Source organism: Corvus moneduloides, chromosome 17 (assembly GCF_009650955.1).
Source record: "Corvus moneduloides isolate bCorMon1 chromosome 17, bCorMon1.pri, whole genome shotgun sequence".
In the NCBI taxonomy this organism is placed as follows: domain Eukaryota; kingdom Metazoa; phylum Chordata; class Aves; order Passeriformes; family Corvidae; genus Corvus; species Corvus moneduloides.
Window position 1 is genome coordinate 3,458,826 of NC_045492.1, and position 23,676 is coordinate 3,482,501.

Here is a 23,676-nt window from a genome sequence, read left to right on the forward strand (position 1 = left end):
GACTTTGTCATTAACTGAAATAATTTCAGACTTTGGGATTTTGTGCTTGTATCTGCCTAATTTCAGTTTATGCTGCTCTTGCTGCACTCATCCTGCATCTTATATTCTATTTTTTTTCCTTTCTCACAGACTTTGAGTTCTGACAATCCTTCTTAAGGTTTTTAGCATAATTTTAGTTCAGCCTAATGTTTGCACTATTTGATGTCCAAGACAGTTGTCTCTTGTCCATTTTTTCCTAGGTTCTTGTAGACAATTTATTTCTAAACTTCCTTCTCTATCCAGATCTTCCCTCTCACCCCTCTTCACCTTGCTTACGATTCAGACTTCTTGGGTTGAAAATCTTTCTTGGAAGAAATATTAAACTTCTCTCCTTTTCACTCCCTGAGCTTCTTGGACCTCAGGAAGTCACTTAGTTTACCAATTTTTTGTCATTCTGAACATGACTGCCAGATTTCTGTTTCTTTTTTATTGAGTTAATATGAAAACAACTTTTAGTTTGTTTTTATACAGCTGTTCTTTGCTACTGTTTTATTCACTTCTTACCAGCACCATCTCTGTTTCAATATTTTCTGTTCTTATTGCCTAGGCAATTTGCACTGATCTAAAAATTATTCCAGTGGTTTCCATGTCTATTTTGCTGGCTGGATCGTTTCTGCTGCCTAGCAGACTTAGTGAGGTTTCCTTCTTGTTCCGTTTTCTGCTCTCCCTTTATCTCCAGGTGTACTTGTTTGTGATTGTCCTTGTGCTGCATGAGAAGCATGCCTTAATCTCTGAAGTGATGCTGACACCTAAAGAGAGGGCCACACTTCATTGATTGGAGAGGGTTTTAGGACTGGGCATAGGATCTGATTGCTCAGAGAAGCTGTGGCTGCACCATGCCTGGAAGTGTCCAAGGCCAGGTTGGACAGGGCTTGGAACACCTGGGATAGTGGAAGGTGTCCTTGCCCGTGGCATGGGGTGGGACTGGGTGATCTCTAAGGTCCCTTCCAACCCAAACCATTCTATGTTGAGATACAGGGACCTCTCAAGCTCATCTCTGGCTAGAGCTCTGAACAGCTCAGGGGGCAGTATCAGCTGCAAACTGATGCTGTCTCTGTTGGCTCTCAGGGTGGTGCTCTTGCTTGACCAGGCAAGGATTGCAACGTGCAATTCTTCAGTGGCTACTCCGGAATCATAGAATAGTTCAGCTTGGAAAGGGCCTTTAAGATCATTGACCCAGCAGTGCCAAGCCCACCACCACCTCACGCCCCAAGTGCCACATCCACGTGCCTTTTAAACCTCCCCAAGGCAACCTCTTCTAGTGCTTGATCACCCTTACAGTGAAGAATTTTTTTCTGCTTATCCCACCAGGGCTGAGTCCCGAGGAGATCCCGGCCCTTAAGAAAATTCCATACTCCGGTAATTTTAACTCTCCGGAGCTCTCGTAGTATTTAGTGCCAAACGCAAACCGGTTGTTTTAAACACACATTTAGCGCCTTCGCGTCCGTGGCTTTGTTCCTCTCGCGGTTCGGGGCGGGAGCGGGGCCTGCCCGGGGCACCCCCGCGCTGCCCGGAGCCGCCGCCGGTCCAACACCGCCCCCTTCGGGCCCGGCAGCGGCGGAGCCGCAGGCACACGGGCTGCGGGGGAACCACAGTGGCTAACAAACGCGGCGAGCAGCGCAGGGCCGGCAGGGAACGGGGCCCTGCTACAGCTGCGCGCAACAGCGCGCCCGCCACCGCTGCAATGCCCGCTGGCAGCTGGGTGAATGCCCGAAGCTGGCCCCGCTGTGCTGGTGGCCGCGCAGGTGCTCTGCCCGCGTGGTTATTGCTCTCCTCCTGTGTGAATTCCAGCTCAGGTGACTGATCCATGTTGATCTGTTCCCTATTCAGGGCCCTGGTTCACCCACCCCCCCTCCCGTAGGACAGCCATGAATTTTGGGTCAAGAAGTTACCTGTGGACAGCAATTCTTAGAATTGTGCCTGGAATTGTCTCCCTGCCTGTGGCCAAGCCCTAGGGGAGTGCCCATTGCGCGGTGTGACTCGGTGTTCAGCAGCGAACTCTCGAAAGTAAAGTGAATAAGGATGGAAATTGCTATTTTCAGCTGTAGGTGCCTGTGAACTGCTCGAAGCAGCCGCCCCATCAAAGGCCCCCCGAGCCCCTGCCGTGTCTCCTCCTTGGCTCCAGCAGAGGGTCGCTCCCTCCATCCCATCCCCGCACCGCTCCCGGCCCCAATCCCACCCCCAATCCCAGCCCTCCGTTTAACGCCAGCCCCTTCGCTGCCTCGCCATCCCCGCTGCAAACAGGGCAGGAGCAGCAAACCTGGCTGCGCCGCGCGATGCTGTGCTCCAGCCGCTACCGCGGGGCGCTGTGCGTGTGCGCAGCCGGGCTTGAATAGGGATTCAGACCTCCCAAAGCCAGCCCTCCCCACCGGCCGCGGAGGCAGCCGCTCCCGGGGGAGGGGACCGGCCGTGCCCCCGCCGCGGCGGGGCAGCGATCCGGCTCTGCGCGGGCGCGGCCGGCGCCGGGCTCGGGGGGCACCTCCCGCCCGCCCCGCTGCGCTCCCCGCCCGCCGCCACTCCGGCGGCTCCGCCGAGCAGCACCGCGGCTCCGGCTGTCGGGGCCGCCGCTGCGCAGAGCCACCAATGCGGGGGATACTGGCGGGGAGGCAGCGGCTCCGCGGCAGCGGGGAGGGCAGGTGAACTCCGGGGAAGGATGACCGGCGTCGCCGCGATCGTCTTTCTTCTGCAGCTCTTGCCCAGGGTGAACGGACAGGTCTTCCCAGGTGAGTGGTGCCCGCCCGGCCGGTGCCCCGCTCCTCCATCCCCCGGGTGCCCCCGTCGCGGGCAGCTCTGCTGGCAGCCCGAACTCTTCGTTTCGTCCCTGCCTTCAGCCCCGCGGCCTCGCAGGGAGCTCTCGGTGCCATTCGGGGAGCGGCAGGGGATGGAGGCGCCTCGGAAGGCGCTGGCCAGCGGCAGCGAGCAGCCTCGGTACCCGCCGGTTCCGAGGGCGCCGGGGATGCGAGGGGCTCTGCCCGGCTGTGCGGGGCTCCGCGGGGTCCCGCCGGGAAGGGGACAGCGCCGGGGCTGGGGGCCAGGGGAGCTCGCTTCTCCGAAAGTTGCGTGTGGCAAGACGTGAAAGCATCGCCTTTATTCTGGGATTCACGATATGTGAGGCGTTTTTTGGTGATAAAGAGCGTTCGCGAGCCCAGGGCAGGAGTTGGCTGCTGCGGGATGTGCGGCGCGGGGGGAGCCCTGCCTTTTCCCTCCGGTCAGGGGAAGGGCTCTGGGCTTGGGCTGGGAAGTTTAGGGGCAGCTGTTTCACCACTTGCGTGTCCCAGCTCTAGGAACTTTCTCGGGGGGCTCAGTCACTCGGATCGGCTCCTTCCCAGTTGTCACTTTCTCCGCCGCTGATGTTAAGGAGTACTTTGCTCCCTGGCACGTGTACAGTAATAGTAGCTGGCTATTTTCCTACTCCTACGAGTTTCTTTAGGCATGGTTTGAATTACTTGAAGATGACAGGTGCTTATAGAGCTGCCTTTCTCCTCCTGTGCTATTTTGTAGGTAATCCAAAGCTACGTTGGTCTTGTTTTTCTCTTGGCTCTTGCGATACATTAATTTTCTCACTGCGGTTTGTGCTCATGCTAAGAATTAAACAGTTATAGTTTTCTTCTCTCGATTTAGTTTTAAAATTCTTTTTTTTTTTTTTACCTATCTGTACACTTAAGACGAGTAAAATTTCCCTGTGTTATGTTGCTTAGGGAACATAGGGATACATCTCACTGCTTGTGATTTAGGCGCGCTGGAGGCACGAAACTAAGTTGAGTTAATCTCAAACACAAGCAGGTTTTTGTTAGGTAAGACCGAGAGCTCTGATGACTGTCTCGCTGCTTTAAAGCAGCAGTAGCGGCGTGTTGGAGATGATGAACACCGTGTCCACCTTCCCCCGAGCCCTTGGGTGCAGGCTGGGCTCAGAGACAAGGCTGGCTGGAAGGGCCGGGCAGACCCTCGGTGGAGGAGATGTCATCAATCCGGCTCGCTTTGACACCAGCAGGATCTTGTTTACATTGCTAGGCAACTGCACAAAGCACAGATTTATTAGAGAGGCTGGGAAATCTAACCTAGTTAAATAGCTGCTTCCTTGAGTAAGCAATATGTGGAGCTATTTATTCCCCCCCCCCCCCCTTTTCTCTCCCTTCAACTGTTTTTGTGTTCTTGACACTTGTCATATCAATTGAGATCAGATCCTGGGCTTTTGATGAATCATTTAGCCAGATGCTTGGAAAGAAGAGTGTTCTGTGAAAATAGCAAAGTTTTAAGGGGGCAGAATACACTTTGTGTTTGAGGGAGATAATGTAATATGAGCTAAACGCATGAAAATGTAACATATTTCAATTATTTATAGGAAAGCCATGAAATATTGTTTTAATTATCAGTTCAGTTAGTTGGAAATAGTGACTGTGAGGTTTTTTTTAATGATTAGTATCCCTTTTTCTCTTATTTGAGTGTGCTTTCTACCATCCAAAGTAAGAGGCACTGATTTTAATAACTAATGTTTTCTGAGCTGCTTGTAGTACTGAAGTTAGAAGAAAGTTTTCTGCTCTTAAACTAAATATCTAGTGTGAAGTGTATTAGTCTGGCCTGTATCCCTATAGCTGTTGGTTTGATTTTTTTTTTTTTTTTTTAATGGTAAAAAGCAAAGTTTAGCAGGTGCACTTTGTCCCCGGAAATTCGGTGAAGTTTGGAGCTGCTCCAGCCATCGGCGTCTTTCCGCAGCTTCCATCAGGTGGTGCTCTCTCCATAACTTTTAGGAAGCAAATACCTTCCATCTCCGATTATTTTTCAAAGCCTACTGCGTTTATACAGCCGCCTTTTGTTAAACATCCCGAAAAATCACTCTGCAAGTTGTTGGCTGGGGTTTGGTTTTTTTTTTATTTATTAAGTGATCGCTGGACTAGGAATTAGGAAAGGCACAAGTGAAGATGAAATGTATTCTGTTCCTACGTGATTTGTCCCCACTGTAAAATTAGGAATACTACAAAGAGATAGCAGAACGCTCATGGCTTCTCCCTGGAATACCTCGTTTCCTACTGAGGGAGCTGGCTAGCACTCATTTCTTTATGTAATTTCTCTATGACTCTATTTATAACTCTTTTCGCCAGTAATTACTTCCACTTCCCTGCAGTCTCTGTATGTATTTGTAACTGAGCATATGCTTTTCGAGGTTCTAAACTTTTTGTCAGCTCTAGGGTCAGCTACTAATTTAAATGCTTTACTTTTCCATGCGAGACACAGAAGTAGCACCAGGTAATGATAGTTGTTCCCAGTTCTTTCAGGATTTTGGAGCTGAAGGAGCATTACTTACAGGGAAGTTCTTCTCCTGAAAGTACGTGTGCAGTTTTTCTGCCACCGAAGCATGTGGGGTATTCTTGTAGTTGCTGCACACTTTACTATTGTCTGTTTTGTGAAGGTTTTTAACACAACGGGGGGATAAATACAGAGATTTGTTATTTGCAGCTGTGAAAAAGCATTCGGGGCAGAAAGTAGGACAGAGGGTTTACATGGGGGCTGTTGACCTGAACACCAGATTATTTAATGCTTGTTTTTCTTCTTATGTGGGTGCTTGTTTTAATTTTTGCCCCTATCCTGCTCCTTGTCTTGCTGGCGGAGCTCCCGAGCGCTTGGATGTGTAGCTGGCTGTTTCCAAAGGCTGCTGCCACATCGTAAAGTTATGGCAGCTGAGAGTTCATTACACAGTGTTCGTCCAGAGAGGAGAGAAGATGAAAAGGGAGCAAACTGCAAGGAAATTTTTGGGGAAGCTTTAATTTAGTAGGAGTTCATTTGCTCAGGTTTTGCTGTCAGCAAATTGGCGGTGAAAAACGGGCCTTTCTGAGGGAGCTGCTCTGTGTGGCAATTGTTAACAATGCAGCCATTTAACTCAATAATCACTTTTCTCTCCCTCTGGGGAGCTGTTAGTGCCACAATTCCACTTTATTTTTATCCCCGGCTGGCTCGATTTGTTTTCTAATACGTAAACAATTAATCCTAAGAAGGTGATGATGTGAAGCTGCCTCTTTCGACGGTGGCAGCGAAAGGTCACTGTGTGTATAAAGGCGTTTGTGAATCTCTGAGGGATAATCCTTCTCTTTTACAAATGCAGAGCCCTTTCAACCATCCACCCTCCTGCAAGTCCCTGAGCTCCGCTTTTCTTGTTTCATTGTACTTTTAAAGTCTGTTGTGCTCTGCGTGGAGGCCCACGTGCTCTAGTTTTCATTAATATTACGAGAATGATTTGGGGCACTTACTGTAGAATATTAAAGTATATTTTTTTTCAGGAGGCACCATCATCTGTTGCCATGGAAACCTGAACAGTAGTAAAGATGTAGGTCTGAGGCTTTGAACCTCGAAAGCCACGGACAAGGGTTGTTTCTTATAGGAACAATTTCTTTTGTATATGAAATCCAGTTAAGTGGAGAGAAGAAAGGGAAATAAATTGATCTGTTCAGCATTGCTCTGACAATCCTCTTGAATAACATTCAGCACAGAAGGATCAGTGTCTCTGATTCTCTCTGTGTGTATAGTATGGGTTTTTTTTAAGCTCATTATTTATCATAATAGTTATTTTATGCCTCTGGTAATTTTCATTGTGATTTTATAAGTGAGGTGCACGATGTGTATTGGCAAGTATTGTTCTTTGCTTGAATGGAAAGTGCTGAATGTACAATGGAGAGGTGTGCATTGGAGCTTAAATATTTTGGCAATGGGCAAATTTGAGACTGATTTAATGTGGCCGTAATTAAAAAAAAAAGAATAAAAATAGCAGATGTTGTCTGAAATCCGCCTACCAAAATCTGATTGACGTATACATGGGTTTGCTCACTGACGAGAGCTTGCCACAGAAATCCTGCAGCCTGGTGAACATCTCCACAAACTCTTCTGGTGTTTGGGTGACAAGCAGCAGGATGTGTGTGTGCATTGCTATATAAAGCCCTCTGTCTTTTTAGAGAGACATTCCTTAATTTTTTATGGCAACTGCTTCAGTCTGTTTCCTCGGTGCCTCGTAATGCACAGATTAAATATGTGACTGAGCTTCCAAAATATGCTCGTAGGTACATTGATAGATGAGACTTTCCTTAGATGTATTTTAAAAAGCAGCAGCATACAGGGGTCACCTGCTGCTAGGAACAAGTTGTAGTCCAGGTCTCCATCTGTGATGCAGGAAAGCTTCTGTGCCTCCCATTGCCTCAGTACCAGAGGGCTCCACTTCCTTGAGGATGGGTTTGTGGGTTGACATTTCTTGGCTCTCTGTTCATATCCTTGATAAGAAGATGGTATATGGCTCTTACGGTATTTCTTGAATGTTTTATGGAGCAGCATTACTTGGCTCATTTAAGCCAATATATTTGGCCTGGAGTCACTTTTTTATCCACTCACATTTCCCAGTTTTATTTGTTGCTTTAGCTGGTGCTCTCCCTGTTTGTGCTGGATGGTACTACTTGGATGTACCTTCACGTAGATGGTCTCTGCTTTTTTGGAGACATCCTTACCTGCATCTTACCCTACCACCTTCCTGGCCTGGTGTTGTCTCAACTTTGAATGCCATTCCAGGCAAAGCCAGAGAAAGAGAACAGGCACACAAAGGTGGTGGATGTTGTTGATGGCATCAGTGAGGACTTCTCACAGCCTGGTCCTATCTTTCATTACGTAACAAGCAATTCCCTCTGGGACTCATTATTGTGAGCCCTAAAGATCATACATCTTTATGGTAAAGGAGACAATTACCGTGTCTTAATTGGACTATGCATCATTTAATCAGTCCTGCTTGTTTTCTAATATCCAATAAATACATCCTATCTATCACTGCAGCTCAGAGATGCCAAATACTTTGTACACTGGATGACAGGACATTGTATGTTCCAGAGGAAAATGCTGATAAGTCAGCTAAAGAAACCAAGGACCTCTGGAGAAAAGAAGGCTGTTAAGGTGTTGTTCAATGCCCCAGTTAAAGATGATATATTTCTGGGAAGTGTATCCACCTGGTAAAACAGGACGAGAAACCCCAGGAAGAAAGAACCTACTTAGTGCTTGGTCTCCTCTGATTTTCTTGTTTTCTTTTAACTAGTGCTTGTAAATCAATCCAAGGCCAGTTGCTTGATTTCTTTTCTCCAGCAGAATCCCCCTGGGACTGCAGCCTTGGGAATTCAAACTGACTTGGTGAATTCTGCTGCCGTTCGAAGTGGTGCAGCTCATGTGGTTGAAGAGTGATTGAGCTGCTTATGAATTTTGGGAGGATGGGACCTGGCTCTTGTTCATTGGTATTTTTGAGTTCATCTCTCAGGAAAGGCTGTGGGGTTTGACAGCTGATGATGTTGTGTGGGCACAGATCAGTGCTGCAGCCTGAGCACACTCCAGTTATGCAAAGCTCTTTGTGCAGCCATGCTGTTCCCTTTGTGCTGGAAGTGCTCAAAGTAAGTGTCCCATATCTCAAGTTTTCTTAGCTGAAACGGCTTCAGATCTGGCTTTACACAGGAAACAGAGTTTATCACTTTTTTTTTTTTCCACATACATCCCTGTCAATCTCAGCTTCGTTCCTGGTAGTGACTGTGTTGAATCACTGGGAAAGCAGCTCCTGGCTGTGAATTCTGCTGTAGAGTGAAGGAGGGCTGCTCCACTCTTGTCCTCTGCAGTGCTGTAAAGAACAACAAAATCAAGAGCGTTACCACTTAAGCCAGAGTTTATCCATTTCTGTGTTGAGGATCAATCCTTCCCTTTTTGAATTTGAAGAAAGCATCATTACCTGTGTGAGCAGAAGTAGGGCTTCATGCTGGGCTGGGGATATTATTGGAATATCTTGCTTTTGACTTCAGTACTGCTGAATTTGTTGCTGTTACCTTAATCTGAACATGTGTGGATCTTCATTCCCTTAGTACTGACTCAAAGCTCAGCCGTCAGTAGCAGAGGGGAGAAAAAAAACATCCTAAAGAGGCTAATAAAACAACTTTGTGAAGTGGATCTCTTTCAGGATCTCTTTTTTTAAGGGAAAAGTGTGGAGTTGGGGATGGTAATGGTGCCATGTGGTTTTCTTCTTTTTAAGAAGATAATGATGATTTGTAGAAGTGAAAAATGTGTGTGGTTGTGACCAACTAGTAGAAGTAGGGTACAAAGCAGGGGAGGAAGAAGGCAATTAAAGCAGTCTGGCTGCTCTATAGATGGGCCTTTCCTTCCTTTAGACATATTTACTGGAATTGTGGCAGCATTTGCTGGATAAGCAGAAGAGCACTTCTGTCAGCAAGATGAGAAGCTGCTGAGCTTGATGGTTCGTTTCTCCAGAAAAGGGATTTGCTGTCAACGTGTACCCACTTATGTGCAGGCAGCCCAAATCTCATTCTGCATTTCTAGGTGGGAATTCAGTGCTCTAATGGAAACAGTTGTTGCTGAAACCGTAAAGTGTAGTGCATTTCTACCACAGTCAGTCATTTCTCAGGGAAATATTTCATGGCTTTGATGTTGCTGCAGAGGTGTGTGGCTGAGAGGTAGGTTTAAAAACCACCAAACAGCTGAGCCAAGAGGTTGTGTGCATGTAACTCCTCACCACTGCTTTGGGTTATTATCAAGAAGTTTTATTAATTTTTTCTTTTTTCTGTAGAAAAGCACAAAGATACAAGTTAATGAGCTATTTCTGGTGTTTTCCATGCGTGTGGAGGTGTTGAAAAGAGGTTTATCTATATAAAAATCTGTTCTTTGCTTTGTCTGGCCTTTAGCTTGGGTGTGTTTGTCAAGTGGCTGAGCAAAAGTGCTTGGTACTTCTCATTCTGGACTCGAGAGGAAATTGCCAGCTTTTAATGGTCCCAACTCATCTCTCCTAATGAGCCTCTTTAATAGAAACTCCCTTTTGCCTCTTAATTGTTTATTAAACCAGAAGGGATAGCTTTGTTGTGTAGTAACTTTGAAACACTTGAGGAGCCGACTGCTGAATGCTTTAGAGGCACAAATTACTGGGGTTTTTTGATATCCTGAAGAATGTTTTCTTTGCAGTTGTATTAGAGAGAAACAGAAGTCGCAGCAGAAACATGAGCAGTGCCATAGTCAAGCAGCGAGGGTGGCAGCTGACAGGATCCTGGTGTTTGGGTGGGGGTTAGTGATGGAGAATGCGATGGGAAGGACAATATGGTAAATTTACAGCAGTAGGAAGAGAGCAGGTATGAAGAGAGATGGGAAGGGGGACTTTGCTGGAATAGAAACAGTGAGGAAGCAGACATAAAATAAAGCTCTGAAGTGGCTGGTGGATGCTCTCAGGCTGGGAAGGGTGGCCGGCACTGATAGAATCTCCCTTTATTTAAGCTAACTGTCCACCAGAGTCATTGTGAGAAAGCTCATGGCTGTAAATTTTGCTCCTTAGGCTGAAACCTGGGATGCAACACCTACTTCTTGCCTTTAATTTCACACTGATTGAGCATCATCTCTTCCCAAACCAAACTGGCTGGATATATTGAATTTACCAGCAGCCTATTCTAGGTTTGCTTAGAAAAGTGTATGTTTATCTGTTATATTTGCTTGTTGCTAATATTTTAAGAGCCTTAACCATGCCAGCAGTAGTTCTCCCTGTTGTTCTTCCAGCTCAGCTGGTGTTTCATAGCTCTGCTGATGTGTTCGCATGACAGTTGCACACTGTTTATTTCAGTAATGGAAAGGAATAAGCACGTGAAAGGAAAAGCCTGATAGATTTATGCTCTGAAGAACACTGCTGCCTGTATCAGGGTAGCTGATCAGGATATTCTGGGTACCTCAGTGCATCACTGGGCCTGGGTCACAGCTTGTGCCAGGCAGCCAGATGTGGCTCAATTGGTGCAGCAGCCAAACCTAATTAAACATCCAGAAGTCGTCACCCACCTAAAATCAGTCGCTCATCTTTGCTTCTTCCCTTCAAAGAATTGTTTTTGAGCCTTTCACTGTTGAGGCAGACTTTTTGTATAGCTCTGACTGCACAGGGTGCAGTCATCTGATGAATTTGACTTTCAGATGGGTGGCTTGAGCTCTCTGGGCCCCTGTGGTCTGGCTGCTGCTGCCAGCACTGACTCATTCTCTCTCTGGAAGGTGCCCTGAGGCCGCTGCTGCTGTCCTGCCTGGCAAGGAAGGTAAAGAGAGAGAGGGCTGGGTTGCTGCCAGCATCCCACTTATTCCGTGGCACTCCTGTGCACAAACACGTGCATTTTGTACTTGACAGAGATGCTGCCTGCTTGAACTGCACCCACGATTTCATTTGGGGAGGTGGAAATTTATTCATTTGTATAAGTTAAATCTAGGCCCACTTGAAAAGTTTTCCCCAAATATGATCTGAAGAATAGTTTTGTTGAAAAAGAGCTGCTCTAAACCGAGGGCTTCCCTGCAGTTCTTGAGGTTCAGACATTCCAGTGTGAATTGGGGAAGATAAATCCATATGATCTAGTGAAAAATAATAGGTTTTTTTAAAAAAAAATCATTTTAAAAGGATTTTTTTGCTATGCAAATGTTGGTTAAAACATTTCCCCAGCTTCCTGAATAAATTTTTTGTTGGCAATAGGGTTTCCTATGCAAACAGTAAATATTTTTATGATTAAAACATGGGAGATGGTGTATGTACTAACAGCTATCAGCACGTGGTAGGAATGATCAGAGAAGTGGAAAGCTTGGAAATAAACACAGTGTCTCTGTTGGCACAGGGATAACCCTGGAGACTGCCAAGGCCAGAGCCTGTGAAAATAAGAAAGTATAATTAATTGTCCTTAAATGAACTTACCAAGAAAAAATAACCCATTTAAAGTAATCACTCAACTTTGCATCTTTTATTATAAAGCTTTTCCATGTGCCAAAGATTTTAATGTTCTATAGTGCATTTATTAATATTCCTGTACATAGTTATTGTAAAAAAATTAACATACAGGGTATAGCTGCACTGGGCATCTGCTTTACCCTTGCACTTTGATTTCCTAGTAATACAAAACTATTTCTGATAATGGCTGGGAAGTAATGTTTGGAGTGTTACTTGGTTGTTTTTGAAGGTCACTTGGCAGTTGCCTATATTGAATCACTCCTGGGTTTTGGTGTGATTTTTGGTGTGGGTTTTTTTTGGTGGTTGATTTGTTTGCTTGAGTTTTTTAAGAGGTTTTTCTTCCATGCTGATGAGCTGTTACTGCTAACAGAATATTTAATAAAGGAGTGTTTAGGTGAAAGAAATACTAAATTAGTGTATATATAATACATATTAGTGTAATTCCCAGTGGTTACTGACTTCAGGGTGACTTGCAGGTATTGAAAACCTGAAACAACATGAACCCCAAACTTTTATCATCCTGCTTGCCAAGTGTAATTCATGCTAAAATTGCCAGAGAGTGTACAGGAGAGGGTTTGGGTTATCCTGTTTGGGTTCCCCATAGAGCTCTTCCTTGTGTAGGGGGTGGCATAAGGATCACTCATCAGATTCAGACTTCAGATGCAATTTCCATTGAAGTTAAGGAGAAAATGTAGAAGTAGATCCTTTTTAAGTTTTTTCTTAGTGATGGTAAACTTTCGCGTTTCCAGTTCTTTAAAAAATGCCAGAGTTGAGAATCTCAAGCAGAAATTTAGCACCAATCTTGAATAATGTTGCAATGTAGATCCAGAGTGAAGGTGTACACAGAGTGATTTTTGAGTGGATGAGGGAAATCTGGGAGTGATTAATGCTGAGATTTTTGAGAGGACTTACTGACAATTGATGGCATATTTGCATCAAACAGAACATGGAAAAGCAGTAACTGCACTCAGGGCAGAATATGCCACCTGCTGTGTTTGTATTTTAAAAAGTATATGTCAGGATGTTTTTTTCTGCCTGGAATATTCCTCCCGAGCATCATCTTATTTCCAGGAGTGACAAATTAAAACACTGAGAGTACACAAAAGCAACAGCAGTTTCTCTTCTTTTGAGCAAAGATTTACAGTATCTAAATACATTTAATTTCTGGATCTGTAACTGAGAATGGAGCTGTGAAGGGGAGAGTACCTCAGAGGAAAGGAAGGGGACTAAAGTCGAAATATTTAATGTACAGTGAAAGGAATAGAGTGAGATAAAGACAAGAAAAGAATTACTCTGGGCATTAAGAAAATCTTACTGCAGATCCATGAGGCTGTGGAATTGTCTCCCAGAGGAAATGGTGGAAACTGTCTGAGCCACTTTAATTTAGACAGGACAAAATAATTGACAATTTTTTTTTTTTTTTAGAGGGGTGAAAAAGTGGTGCATTCTATAAGAAAGCAAATTGAATAATAATCCACTGCTGGCTTTTTTTCCTCTAAATTTCTAACTTTCTTATAGTGCTGTTGAAGAGGGAAAAGAAGAGGAGGTATATTGAGAAAAAAAGATGCTGCTCTATTTAGCATAAGTGTAAGTGATAACAAGTACTAATGCTTCTCTGCTGTTCTTTAATTAATCTGATTATCTGTTGCCTATCTGTTAAATATCAATAGCATCATGGTGAAGGCAAGATTGCATCATCTGCCCCTCCAAATCCCCCTCACCCCCAAATCTGTATTCAGACTTTATCTAACCTGCAGGCAAATAGTGAGCGTGGGATTAAAAAGCCCCCAACCAGCTCAGCACACCACAAAGAAAACCCACAAAAAACCTCAGGCAAAACCCCCGAGCAAACAGAAAAGCAACCCAAACAAAACAACAGAGCCCAATTATAAGTGCAGGATATGGTTTGTAGGTGCTAAAGAGCACATAACGTACCAGTCAGAGAGAGGAGGAGTGTTAAGCATGTGATGTCTTATTTCTGTATCAGAATTCATGAGTGCTCGTGGGAGAGCTGTTGGAGAGCTGTGGCAGAACATCAGCTTTTACCCTGTGGGGGGATGAGCTGAGGCCCCCAAAAGGGAGTTAGATGTCACAGCTGCAGTCAGGGCTGCTGTGTTGGTTGTGCGTGGGGTTGATGCAGAATCCTGAAAATCCCTGAGCTGCAAATGGGGAATGTGATGTTAGCATGGGTTAATCCTTAATCTTTGAGTGCTCAAAAGGACAGGGTTGAACACAGAGCTCTGAGGTGGGGTGATGAGTGTGTCTGAATGCTGGTGGAAGCCCAGAAATTCTATAGCTGTGGAGAAACCTGAGAGGAAATTAGTAATTCTCTCCGTAGAGCTCAGTTTGCATAGCGTGCTGTAAATAATGCATGGGCCCACGGAGCTAACAGGAAGAATAAAACAAAATATTGAGTAGTTGCTCCTCCAGTCAGGGCCATCCATTTTTTGCATAAACATCAAAAGGTCCTGTGGCAGAAGTGTGTGATAGGGTGGTTTTTTTTCAGTCAGACCTGCAAGAGGATTGGTACAGGGTTTTTTGGATAACCTTCTATTAGTGCAACTAATACCCTTGAGAAAGCTTGATTATTTATTGATGTTAATATTCCTTTTTTCTTCGTGTTCCTTTGTGGTAGGGAAGCCCATCACCTGAGCTGGTCAGGAATTTGTGGGCTTCTCTTTTGGCTGCATGAATGTACTGTGGGGCTTTTGCTGCTGCTTTGCAATCAGGAGCTGCTGTGTGTAACACTGCAACACCCTTGCTCTCATCACTTTGTCATTACCCCAGAATTGATAAAGCAGGGATATGAACAGAAGTTTGCCTGTTTGGGCAGAGTAAAAGTGCTTTTCAGGTCTAAACAATTGTATGATTCTATGTCGTGAAAGGGAGCTCATGACAAGCCACAAAAGTTTAAGGGGAGTGTGTTGGAATCAATAGATTTGCTTTTTGCTGTCATAGATTTGGATTTCACTGGCATCTAATTCATGCAGGAGGACAAAGCTGTTGCTTCTCAGCCTCTGTGTCAGGATGGTGACTTAGTTAGTTAATTGTTCAGAACTAAATGGCACTTGAAATTCCTTCTTTTATGAGAATTTAGGATAGAAGTCTGGAAACTTAACCCGTAGTTTATTGGTGGTACATGTCTGTGGAGCTGTGCAGGCAGCTCCTCTCCGAGGTGATCATGAAGGGCTGCCAGGAATTTTATTGTGGCTTAGGAGGCAGTTGGACCACAATGAATTGGGATTTGAGGCTTTATGGTTTTAAATTCGTGTTTACTGCATGGTGCACTTGTACTTTTTGTCTGAATCAAAATCAGCATCATGTACACAATTAAGGTCATCCTGTGCTCTGCTCACTGACTGGAGTAGGAGAAAGCTGGGTGGGGAAACTAATGCTATTGCAATTAAATTGAATCATTTGAATCCCATTAAAGAAAAAAGGAGGAGAGAAAATACTGTTATTTATCAGTCAACTTGAGGGAATTAATGTCTTCTGAAAATCAGCTTCAATTCTATTTGTTTGCTATTGTTCTCAGCATTTATATTACTGTAGTCTTAAAGAGAACAAATTATAATGAGTTTCTTCAAAACTTTCTCCTTTTTCTTTATGCCCTCAGGCTTCCAATCCATTTTGCTGACTGCTCTCTCCTTTTGCAAGGCATTTAGTGGCTGTTCATTCCTGCTGTGTTCCTGCAATGCCCATTTATGTTAAATGAAAATCTAGGAGCTGACTGTGGCACAGCAGCAGGTGTTTGTGTGCTCACAGAGTGTGCCCAGTAAATCTGCAGATCAGCTCCTGTTCTGAGGCTGCCAGGGTGACTGGAGTTATTTAGGAAACCTCTAAACTTTCCCCTGTAACAACTCTGTTAAGAGAAGTAAAAAATATCAGCGGTTAAAAATGTTTTAGCAGATTTTTTTTTTTTTTTTTTAGCCTTTGGTCTTGAAAGTTTGACTTTTGTACATGTTTGATGGAGGGAAGACAGGAGAGTGGTGGTTCATGCCAAGCTGTTGGTACAAGGAGGGAAGCCCTGCTGGAGGGGGTCTCCTTGTGTTGCTGGGCTGCCAGCAGCTCATGGACTTTGTTCTTCTCCTCCTTGGGCTCATCCCAACCAGCCACGAGTGCATCACGTCAGGCCTGCCAGAGGCTGCTGCCTGTTAGGGAATTCTGTTGAGAATGCACACCAAGGATCTTGAAATCTCTGAAAAACCCCAGCAGGACCAGGGCAGTGACTGTCCCCGTGTGCTGGGCACTGGTGAAGACCCCACCTCGAATCCTGGGGACAGCTCTGGGCCCCATGACACGATATTGAGGGGCTGGAGTGTGTCCAGGGAAGGGAACGGAGCTGGGAAGGGGCTGGAGCCCAAGGAGCAGCTGAGGGAGCTGGAAAGGGGCTCAGGCTGGAGCAAAGGAGGCTCAGGGGGGACCTTGTGGCTCTGCACAAGTCCCTGACAGGAGGGGGCAGCCGGGGGGGTCGGGCTCTGCTGCCAGGGAACAGGGACAGGAGGAGAGGGAACGGCCTCAGGCTGGGCCAGGGGAGGTTTAGATTGGAGATTAGGGCAAATTTTTTCCTGGAAAAGGTTGTCAAACATTGGCACAGCTGCCCAGGGCAGTGGTGGAGTCCCTGTCCCTGGAGGGACTTAAAAAGGTGTGTGGATGTGGCGCTTGGGGACATGGGTTGAAGGTGGCTTGGTCAGTGCTGGATTAAGAGTCTGACTCGATGATTTTAGAGGTATTTTCCAGCCTAAACAATTCCATGACTCCGTGTTGTGGAAGAAGCCTGTGGCGAGTTGCAAAAATGTGGGAGAAACATGGTGGGATTAAGAAATTTGTTTTTTGCTGTCATGGAGAGAGACTCTACTGGCATCTAATTCATGCAGGAAGACAGGGCTGCCAATTCTTAGCCTGTCTGTCAGAATGGGAATTTGGTTAATTGTTCAGAAATTGATGGAACTTGGAACTTTTCTTTTATGGGAACTCAGTACGAGACAAAAACCTGGAAACTTAAACTGCAGTTTCCTGGCAGTACATGTCCATAGGACACAGTAATGAAATAGAGCAAAGTAATGGGAGCAGGAATTGCATCTCCAAGCTAAATATTTATGTATGAATTGACCTTGGCTCTTTGTACTCTCTTCCTTGCCCTTTAATAATTTAAAGAGGAAGTAAATGAAAAATTACTTGTTGTATTGAATACTGTTCCCCTGGATACCTCTCATTAGATGATAACTTTGATTCCAAAGATATTAGGGAGGAGGAAAATGTTTATGTTGCTGTTTTACAGCAAGGCAAATCGAGTACAAGAACATTATCTGTAATATATGTGTAATTGCACAAGGAAATGATTTAAAGAAAATGTATTTAAAGATGAGCATGAATCAAGGTTCCCCTCCCCCAGCCCCTTATGATACTTCACTGTTAATTAATTCTTTCAGACTTAAGGATATTGCAGCTCTCTGACTGCTCCTGCTTCTCCAGGAAAATCAAAGTACTGAGTCACCATGCTTGTATTTGGTAATCTCACAGGTGAGAATGGAATCTTGCCTTTTTTAGCTCACTTTAGCTCTCCTTGGTGGCAAAGCAGCCCGTTGAATGTTGCACTGAAATCACGCAGTTTGTGAGGCAAGTGTGCTCCCTTCACAGCACTTTGCACACTCCCAGGAATTTCTGCCTTGTGTGGATGCTCCATCAGGGAGCAGGTGAATCTTTGGTCCTGTGCTTAGATCAGGGATTTGGAGGCTCAGGTTCCCTGTTCCGAACTCTATCCCCACCTTGTTTTATAACTTAAGGCAAGTTAATTTTTTCCATGTCTCATGTAAGCCTACTGTAACTTCATCCTTGTTTCTTTTCTATCTCTCAGGAGTTTGGGGGTGCTTAATGAGCACTTGTGAAATATTTGAAGATCTCCTGGTGAAAGGTGATGTGAGGGCAGTGTGTTTTCAGGTTGGATCCTATTTCTCAATAGTATCAAATGATAACTTCTCAAGAAGGTTTGTTTAGATGTTAGCTGTCATCCATGAACACGTGTTGAATAAAATCAGTGGAGCTACTTCTTTTTCACCTTCCAAAAATCTCATGAACACTGAGTGGTGTCAGTTCTTTGTTGTAGAAGGAGATCACAGAATCACGGAGTGGCTTGGGTTGGAAGGGACCTTAAAGACCTTGTTCCACCCTTGCCATGGGCAGGGACACCTTCCACTAGCCCAGGTTGCTCCAAGCCCCATCCAGCCTGGCCTTGGACACTTCCAGGAGTGGGGCAGCCACAGCTTCTCTGGGCAATCTCCTTTATTCCTTCCCATGGACATGGATAAGATCCACATGAACCTTCCTGAGGCTGAGCTTTCCCAGCCTTTCCTTGTGTGTCAGGTGCTCTGATCCCTTCATTATTGTTGCCTTTTGCTGGGTTTGTACCAGGACATCCATGTCTGTCGTGTAGTGCTTGTGTCTGTTTTAATCCTGTGTGCACAGATGAACCCTAACACAAAACTGGTTTGTACTCTCACATGTGTGTATTTTATACATATATGTATATTTTAGGATTTATTTGGAGGTAGATGATGAATGGGGCAGGATTTCCCAGGTGATTCTTGCTTGATTAAATTTCAGTGTGTGCTTCCTCAAACATTTGGCTATGCTGAATAAATTGGTGTATTATGTTCATCCTGATTTACTGTCTCAGTGCTGTCCACTCGGTACAGAGAGCTAATAATCAGTGTGTCAGTAGCTGTTATATTTTCATTTAAGGGAAAGCATACTAATTCTTTTGTTGAGACAATACACAAGAGGAGAGATTTATTTTTTTTTATGGAACTACTTGCTTTTCTAGAATGTTTTTTTGCTGGAAGCTAAGGTTTTTTTTTTTTTTTTTTTTTTCAAGGCTTCTTGAACAATTTGTCTCTTTTTAAGAGCTGAAAATGCTTCTAATACTTTGCTGCATTGAAGTGTGGAGATACCCCTGCTGTCCTGGTGGCTTGGACACTAGGGCTAAACGTAGCTTAGAACCAAGCTTAGTGTGTTTTAAAGTTTGTAAATTGAAAAAAACCAAGTCAGTTTTGTCTCCTTTGCTGTGTTGAATGGGTTGGGGCTGTTTGTGGTGTAACTCACTGAACACATTTAGAGGGAGTGGTGCTACCAAGTGTAGTACTGCGTATTTGACACCTCCAAAGTCCTTTTTCTGCCAGCACTCTCTTTGAATCTTATTTTTGCTTTTGATCACATCTTAATATAGCATAGCAGTCTTTGTAGGAAAAAGAGGGTGGTTGTTTTTTTTTCATTGATGGAGCTGAACTAGAGGGAACTCTCAGTGGAGGCAGATTCCTGTTGTGTGCTGTGGATAGGGGCTGTCTGCCCAAACCATCCTTGTTAGCCTGGCCTAGGATGGTTTGCTCCTTTGGCTCTGTGTGTGGCTCCACTGGCACCTCTAGTTCCCATTGCAGGTTTGACAGTGCTGCTGTCTGTCTGCTTGGACCAATCTCGTTAAATTTAACGATTTTTGAAATATTACCCTGCCTGTAGTAGTGTGTGAACTGCAAGCACTGTAAGTATTCCTGGAAACAGGTTTAAGAGCATTTTAAATGTGTGCATTAACCAGGGTAAGAGAGAGCTCCTGTGCTCAGAACTCCCCCTGCTTTAGTGAGGAAAGGTGTGGGCATTGATCTGGACTTGTACATGTCCATGAGCTCGGTGGCATGGTTGGCGTAGTTCTCATCTTGCCTGAGTCTGAAGGAACTCCTGGTTTAGGATGAGGAGTTTAGGATCTTTGCTGGCTGAGCTGATTGCTGAGGCTGTGCAGGCTCCCCTGGCTGCACAGAGGCTTTGGTTTGTGTTGGAGGGCTAGCAAGGGAGCAGCCACAGTCGTGTCTGTAGCTGAGCTCAGGCACTGTGCAAATGGGGGCAAAAATAGCTCATTTACCTTGTTTTCAGCAGGGTTGGGAAGACAGGAAGAACATGTGTCAGTTTTCACTGTGTTCTTGCAGCACTGTTTACTTTTTCTGCAAAACTTTCAAGTTTTATATTACAGGAGGTAGGAATTGAAGTTGAGTATTTTACTGATGAGCAAAATCGGAATCGATACTCCAACACTTGTTGAGGAGCTATCTTTAGCAGAAAGCTTGGAGAAACCCTTTGCTTCAATTCAGAACAAAACATTACTTTGGAATGAACAATTAAAATCTATTGATTTTTAACTTGGAGGTATTAAAGTAAGGAAGTTTAGTGTCAGCTGCTAAATTGCTTTTTCTTAGCACTGTTTTGTCATATGGATAAAGCCTTGCATGTAGAGCTGACTGCTTTTTTTTTTTTCCTTTCCCCTGGCACCTTCTTCCAAATCTTTCTGCATCTGTGCTGAGCTGTGGATAAGCACAGGCTGAAAACTGTCAGAAATACCAATGGGTGTAGAAATACCAATGGGTGTAGTAAGAGAAGTGCTTCTGTGAAATCCCTGCTGGCTTTGGGAACCAGGTGAACTTTGGCAGGAGGTTTTGTCAGGTTTCCCTGCTCTGTGTGCATCCCATCCCTGCCCTGGGTATTTTGTACTGGGGGAAAAACACGAAGTTGTGAATTTTCTCCCAAATCAGATGATGAGTCAAATGATGCTCTTGGGGTTTTTCTTTGGGCTAAGGGATATCAGTCTGCACAAAATCTTTCCACACAAGATGGTGATTCTGAGCACAGATGGGAATAACCCCATTGCTCCCACAAAGCTATGTGGCAAGTATTTTACCACCTCAAAATAAGAAACTATATGAACAAATTTTGCATCTTGGGGTTGATTTTATTCCCCTACCCCCATAGTTTTAGGATTTAAAACTTAAAGTAGTTGCCTGTAATTCAGTCTGCTCTGCACTCTTGTATTTGGCTGAATGCTGCATGTTATTTTTGTCTTCATTTTGCAGCCCTAAAGGTTCAAGAATGTGCACACACACTTGTGCACAGTCCAATACAGAAGAGGTGACAGGCTTCTTGGGACTTGAAGAGAGCTCTGTTAATTCTAATGAAGCTGGAAAGTTGATTAGTAATCCCATAAGTATATGTTGTGATTTTGTTTGAATTTCTGTGCCGTTAATTATTAAAGGTAAATTAGTGTTTAAAAAAAAAAGGTTTGTGGAAAGATTGTAATTTGCATATATGGCCCAAAGTCTTTTTGGGTGTGGTAATTTCCAGTATAGCAAGAAGGGTGCTTAAGAAAAGGCTTGGGGAGGAAATAAATTTTTAGATTTGAAAAGAAAAAAATTCGGCTTTCTGATGTTGTCTGACTTTTGTTGTTGTTGCTCACAGAGGAAATGTAAGCAGCTAAACTTTGCCTGTGGTTTCAGCCATGTAGAGGAGACATTGAAGCATTCTTTGAATTTATGTGTAAAGGTTTATGCATTAATGACTGAGCAGCTGTGCTTAAGGATCTGCTTCAAAGCCCACATGTGGAAAAGTTCTGGTCACTTGTTGGAGCTGACCCACAGCCATCTCCTCCCTCCAGCTCTCTTGGACCAGATGACTCCCAGCAGTTTTAAGTGATCTTTCTTCTTGTGATAGTCTCCTGTGAGCATGCTCTCTCTGTTTGCAGACCTCTGACAGGATTTTTATTACCCACATTTCACCTGGCAGATGGTTCCCTTTGAGGAGGAGGGGAAGGGGCTCAGTTCAAGCCCCAGCAGGGATAGGGACCTTGCTCTGCTTTGATTGTGGATCCTCGTGCTCTGTCAATATTTGGTGGCTCTAATTCTCATCTGTTGGAATATTGGCCTTCTCAGGAGAGCAAACATTTGCTCTTCCCTCATTTCAATATTGGGCTGTGAGAGAAAGGTGGTGATTACTGCTTCATACCAAGGGTCTAAAAGGCATCTAAGTGCTGCTGATTTGTTTTTCTTAAATGCCAACTTGTTTTTCTGCTTGGATTGCTGAAAACAGTGTGTGTAGCTGCTCTGTAACATGTGCAGATGGAGGCCCTGACTAACTGTGAGGTTTGGGGAGTATCTTGGCCCTGAATTAGGAGGATTAATCACATGTAGGAAGTTATTCCTATAGTTTCACTTTTTCCAAATGTAAAGCTTCTCTGGTACATGCAATATATCATATTTGGGCTGATGGCCAAAAATAAAAAAAATGGTCAATAACAATTGCCCGTTACTCTGGCAAGGAACCAATTATACCATTCTGTTTCCATCCCTCTGTGCACATGTCAATAAATAATCACTCACCCATGATCCCAATCAACACTCTGATTAAGCATATGTGTGCTGAAAGCTTCAAAGCTCTTAAGTGGTAGCAACTATCAAAATGCCTTTACTTGTCTGGATTTCTTTCCATCTGTTAAAATACCTATTGAGGCCTTAAATTGTTTGATTGCACTTAAAGCTGGCTGTGGAAAATTGGTTACATATTGCATGGACTGATCCGTATTGACACTGAAATACCCATGCACTGTATGAACTGTGTAATAGCACTGGGAAAGTGTCTCAGTGTTGAATAAATGCAGTGCTGTGCTGCAGTAATGGGATTTCTGTCCATTTTAGAGCTGCTCAACTTTGAAAGTTGTACAAAGTGACTTTGTAGTTGTCCTTGTTTGCAAGAAGATTTATAACATGCTGTTCTGTGTGCCAATTATGCAGGCTCGAGACTTTCAGATAAATCCAAGATTAAAAGAATTATTTTATAAACAGTCAATAGATATAGTAATGGATTTTGATAGAGATGATTTTTGAGGCTGGAGTGGTTTTAGTGGTAGTTGTGTGGACAGCATGTTGCCAGCATTGTCTGTGCATTCCCCAGCTTATAATCATGCTCCAGAGTAATGCTGACTGCATCACTTTGGTCCATATCACCTGCAGCAGGCAGCATCAGATGGGTCCCAGGGCTCTGGAAAAGAGAGGAGCTGTTGGCTGTATGACTTCCAAACAAAAGTGGTATTTGTTTTTCCATGTGCATGCCCTGCACTGCATGGAAATATAGAGGAGCAGTGGTGACAACAGTGTGGGTGCTCCTGGGGAGCCCTTGTCCTTGTTCACCACTGCTGTACCCATTAGGACATCAAGCACTGTGCCACGCAGCTTTCATTTTGATGACAAGTTTTCCTTGGAGCGTTCAGGAGCAGATGTCCTTTCAGTTTAGGAGTTTAACATGTGGATGTTGGGAGAGCTGCTGGAGTACGAGGCTGAGGTTCTGTAGGCTGAGCCTGAAGTTTGCCAGGAGCAGAGTTTTATGTTAAATGTAAATGCAGGGCTGCAGATGGCATCCTCGGGTTCCAGGCATATGAATTCAAGCTGCTGCTGAGCTGGGTTTGAGTTATCTTCCACTGTGGAAAAGCTGAAGCTGCACGAATTGGACCTTGGGTTTGTCTTTGTTGGGAGGAGAACAGATTGCTCATTTTATGACTGACAGCACTTTGCACTGAAAAAACCAAGTTCTCACAAAGTTCCAGGTGCAAAGTGCCTGGGATGTGACAGATTTTTCCTGTCTCATTGCTTTGTTTACCTGATTGGAACCATGTTGTATTTCATGCATCAGTAATCGTTTAATTTGTAATGATCCTGCACTTCCATGAACTTTCTGTGTGCAACCAGACAAAATTTGTCTCCTTTTTAAAAGAGACTTCAGCTTTCTAGTGATTCTCTCAGGAAAAAAAAAAAGGGCTGTAAATAGTAGTATTCTACCTATTTGCATTGAGTTATGTCTGTTGGATGTGTTGGTTTTTTCAGTCCTTCCTCCAAATGGTTGCTGGGCAGCATTACCAGCTGTTCCTCCTGGCATATGCTGTTTAGTACAGTAGGATGCTATCAATTTAGTAAGCCTTTTATTGGGATAAATAAAAATGTTAAATGTGAAAGTTATGATATCTTGATTTGATGCTGTCTTGAATTTAGTAAAATTCTTGTTTGTGCTGTACAAAACTTTAGCTGTTG

General features: G+C 44.3%; 1 protein-coding gene across 9 annotated transcripts in view; it reads left to right on the top strand.

The window, feature by feature from the left end:
* Nucleotides 1-2,523: 2,523 nt before the first annotated feature.
* Nucleotides 2,524-23,676, top strand: part of PTPRT (protein tyrosine phosphatase receptor type T) — a 431,612-nt gene continuing 410,459 nt past the window's right edge. For 4 of the 9 annotated variants that reach the window (XM_032126644.1, XM_032126648.1, XM_032126650.1 and 1 more), the window contains exon 1: nt 2,524-2,762. In XM_032126644.1, coding sequence (XP_031982535.1) covers nt 2,693-2,762 — 70 coding nt within the window. In that variant the 5' untranslated portion in view covers nt 2,524-2,692. The remainder of the gene's footprint in view (nt 2,763-23,676) is intronic. The other 5 variants (XM_032126643.1, XM_032126649.1, XM_032126651.1 and 2 more) reach the window with 2 other exon arrangements.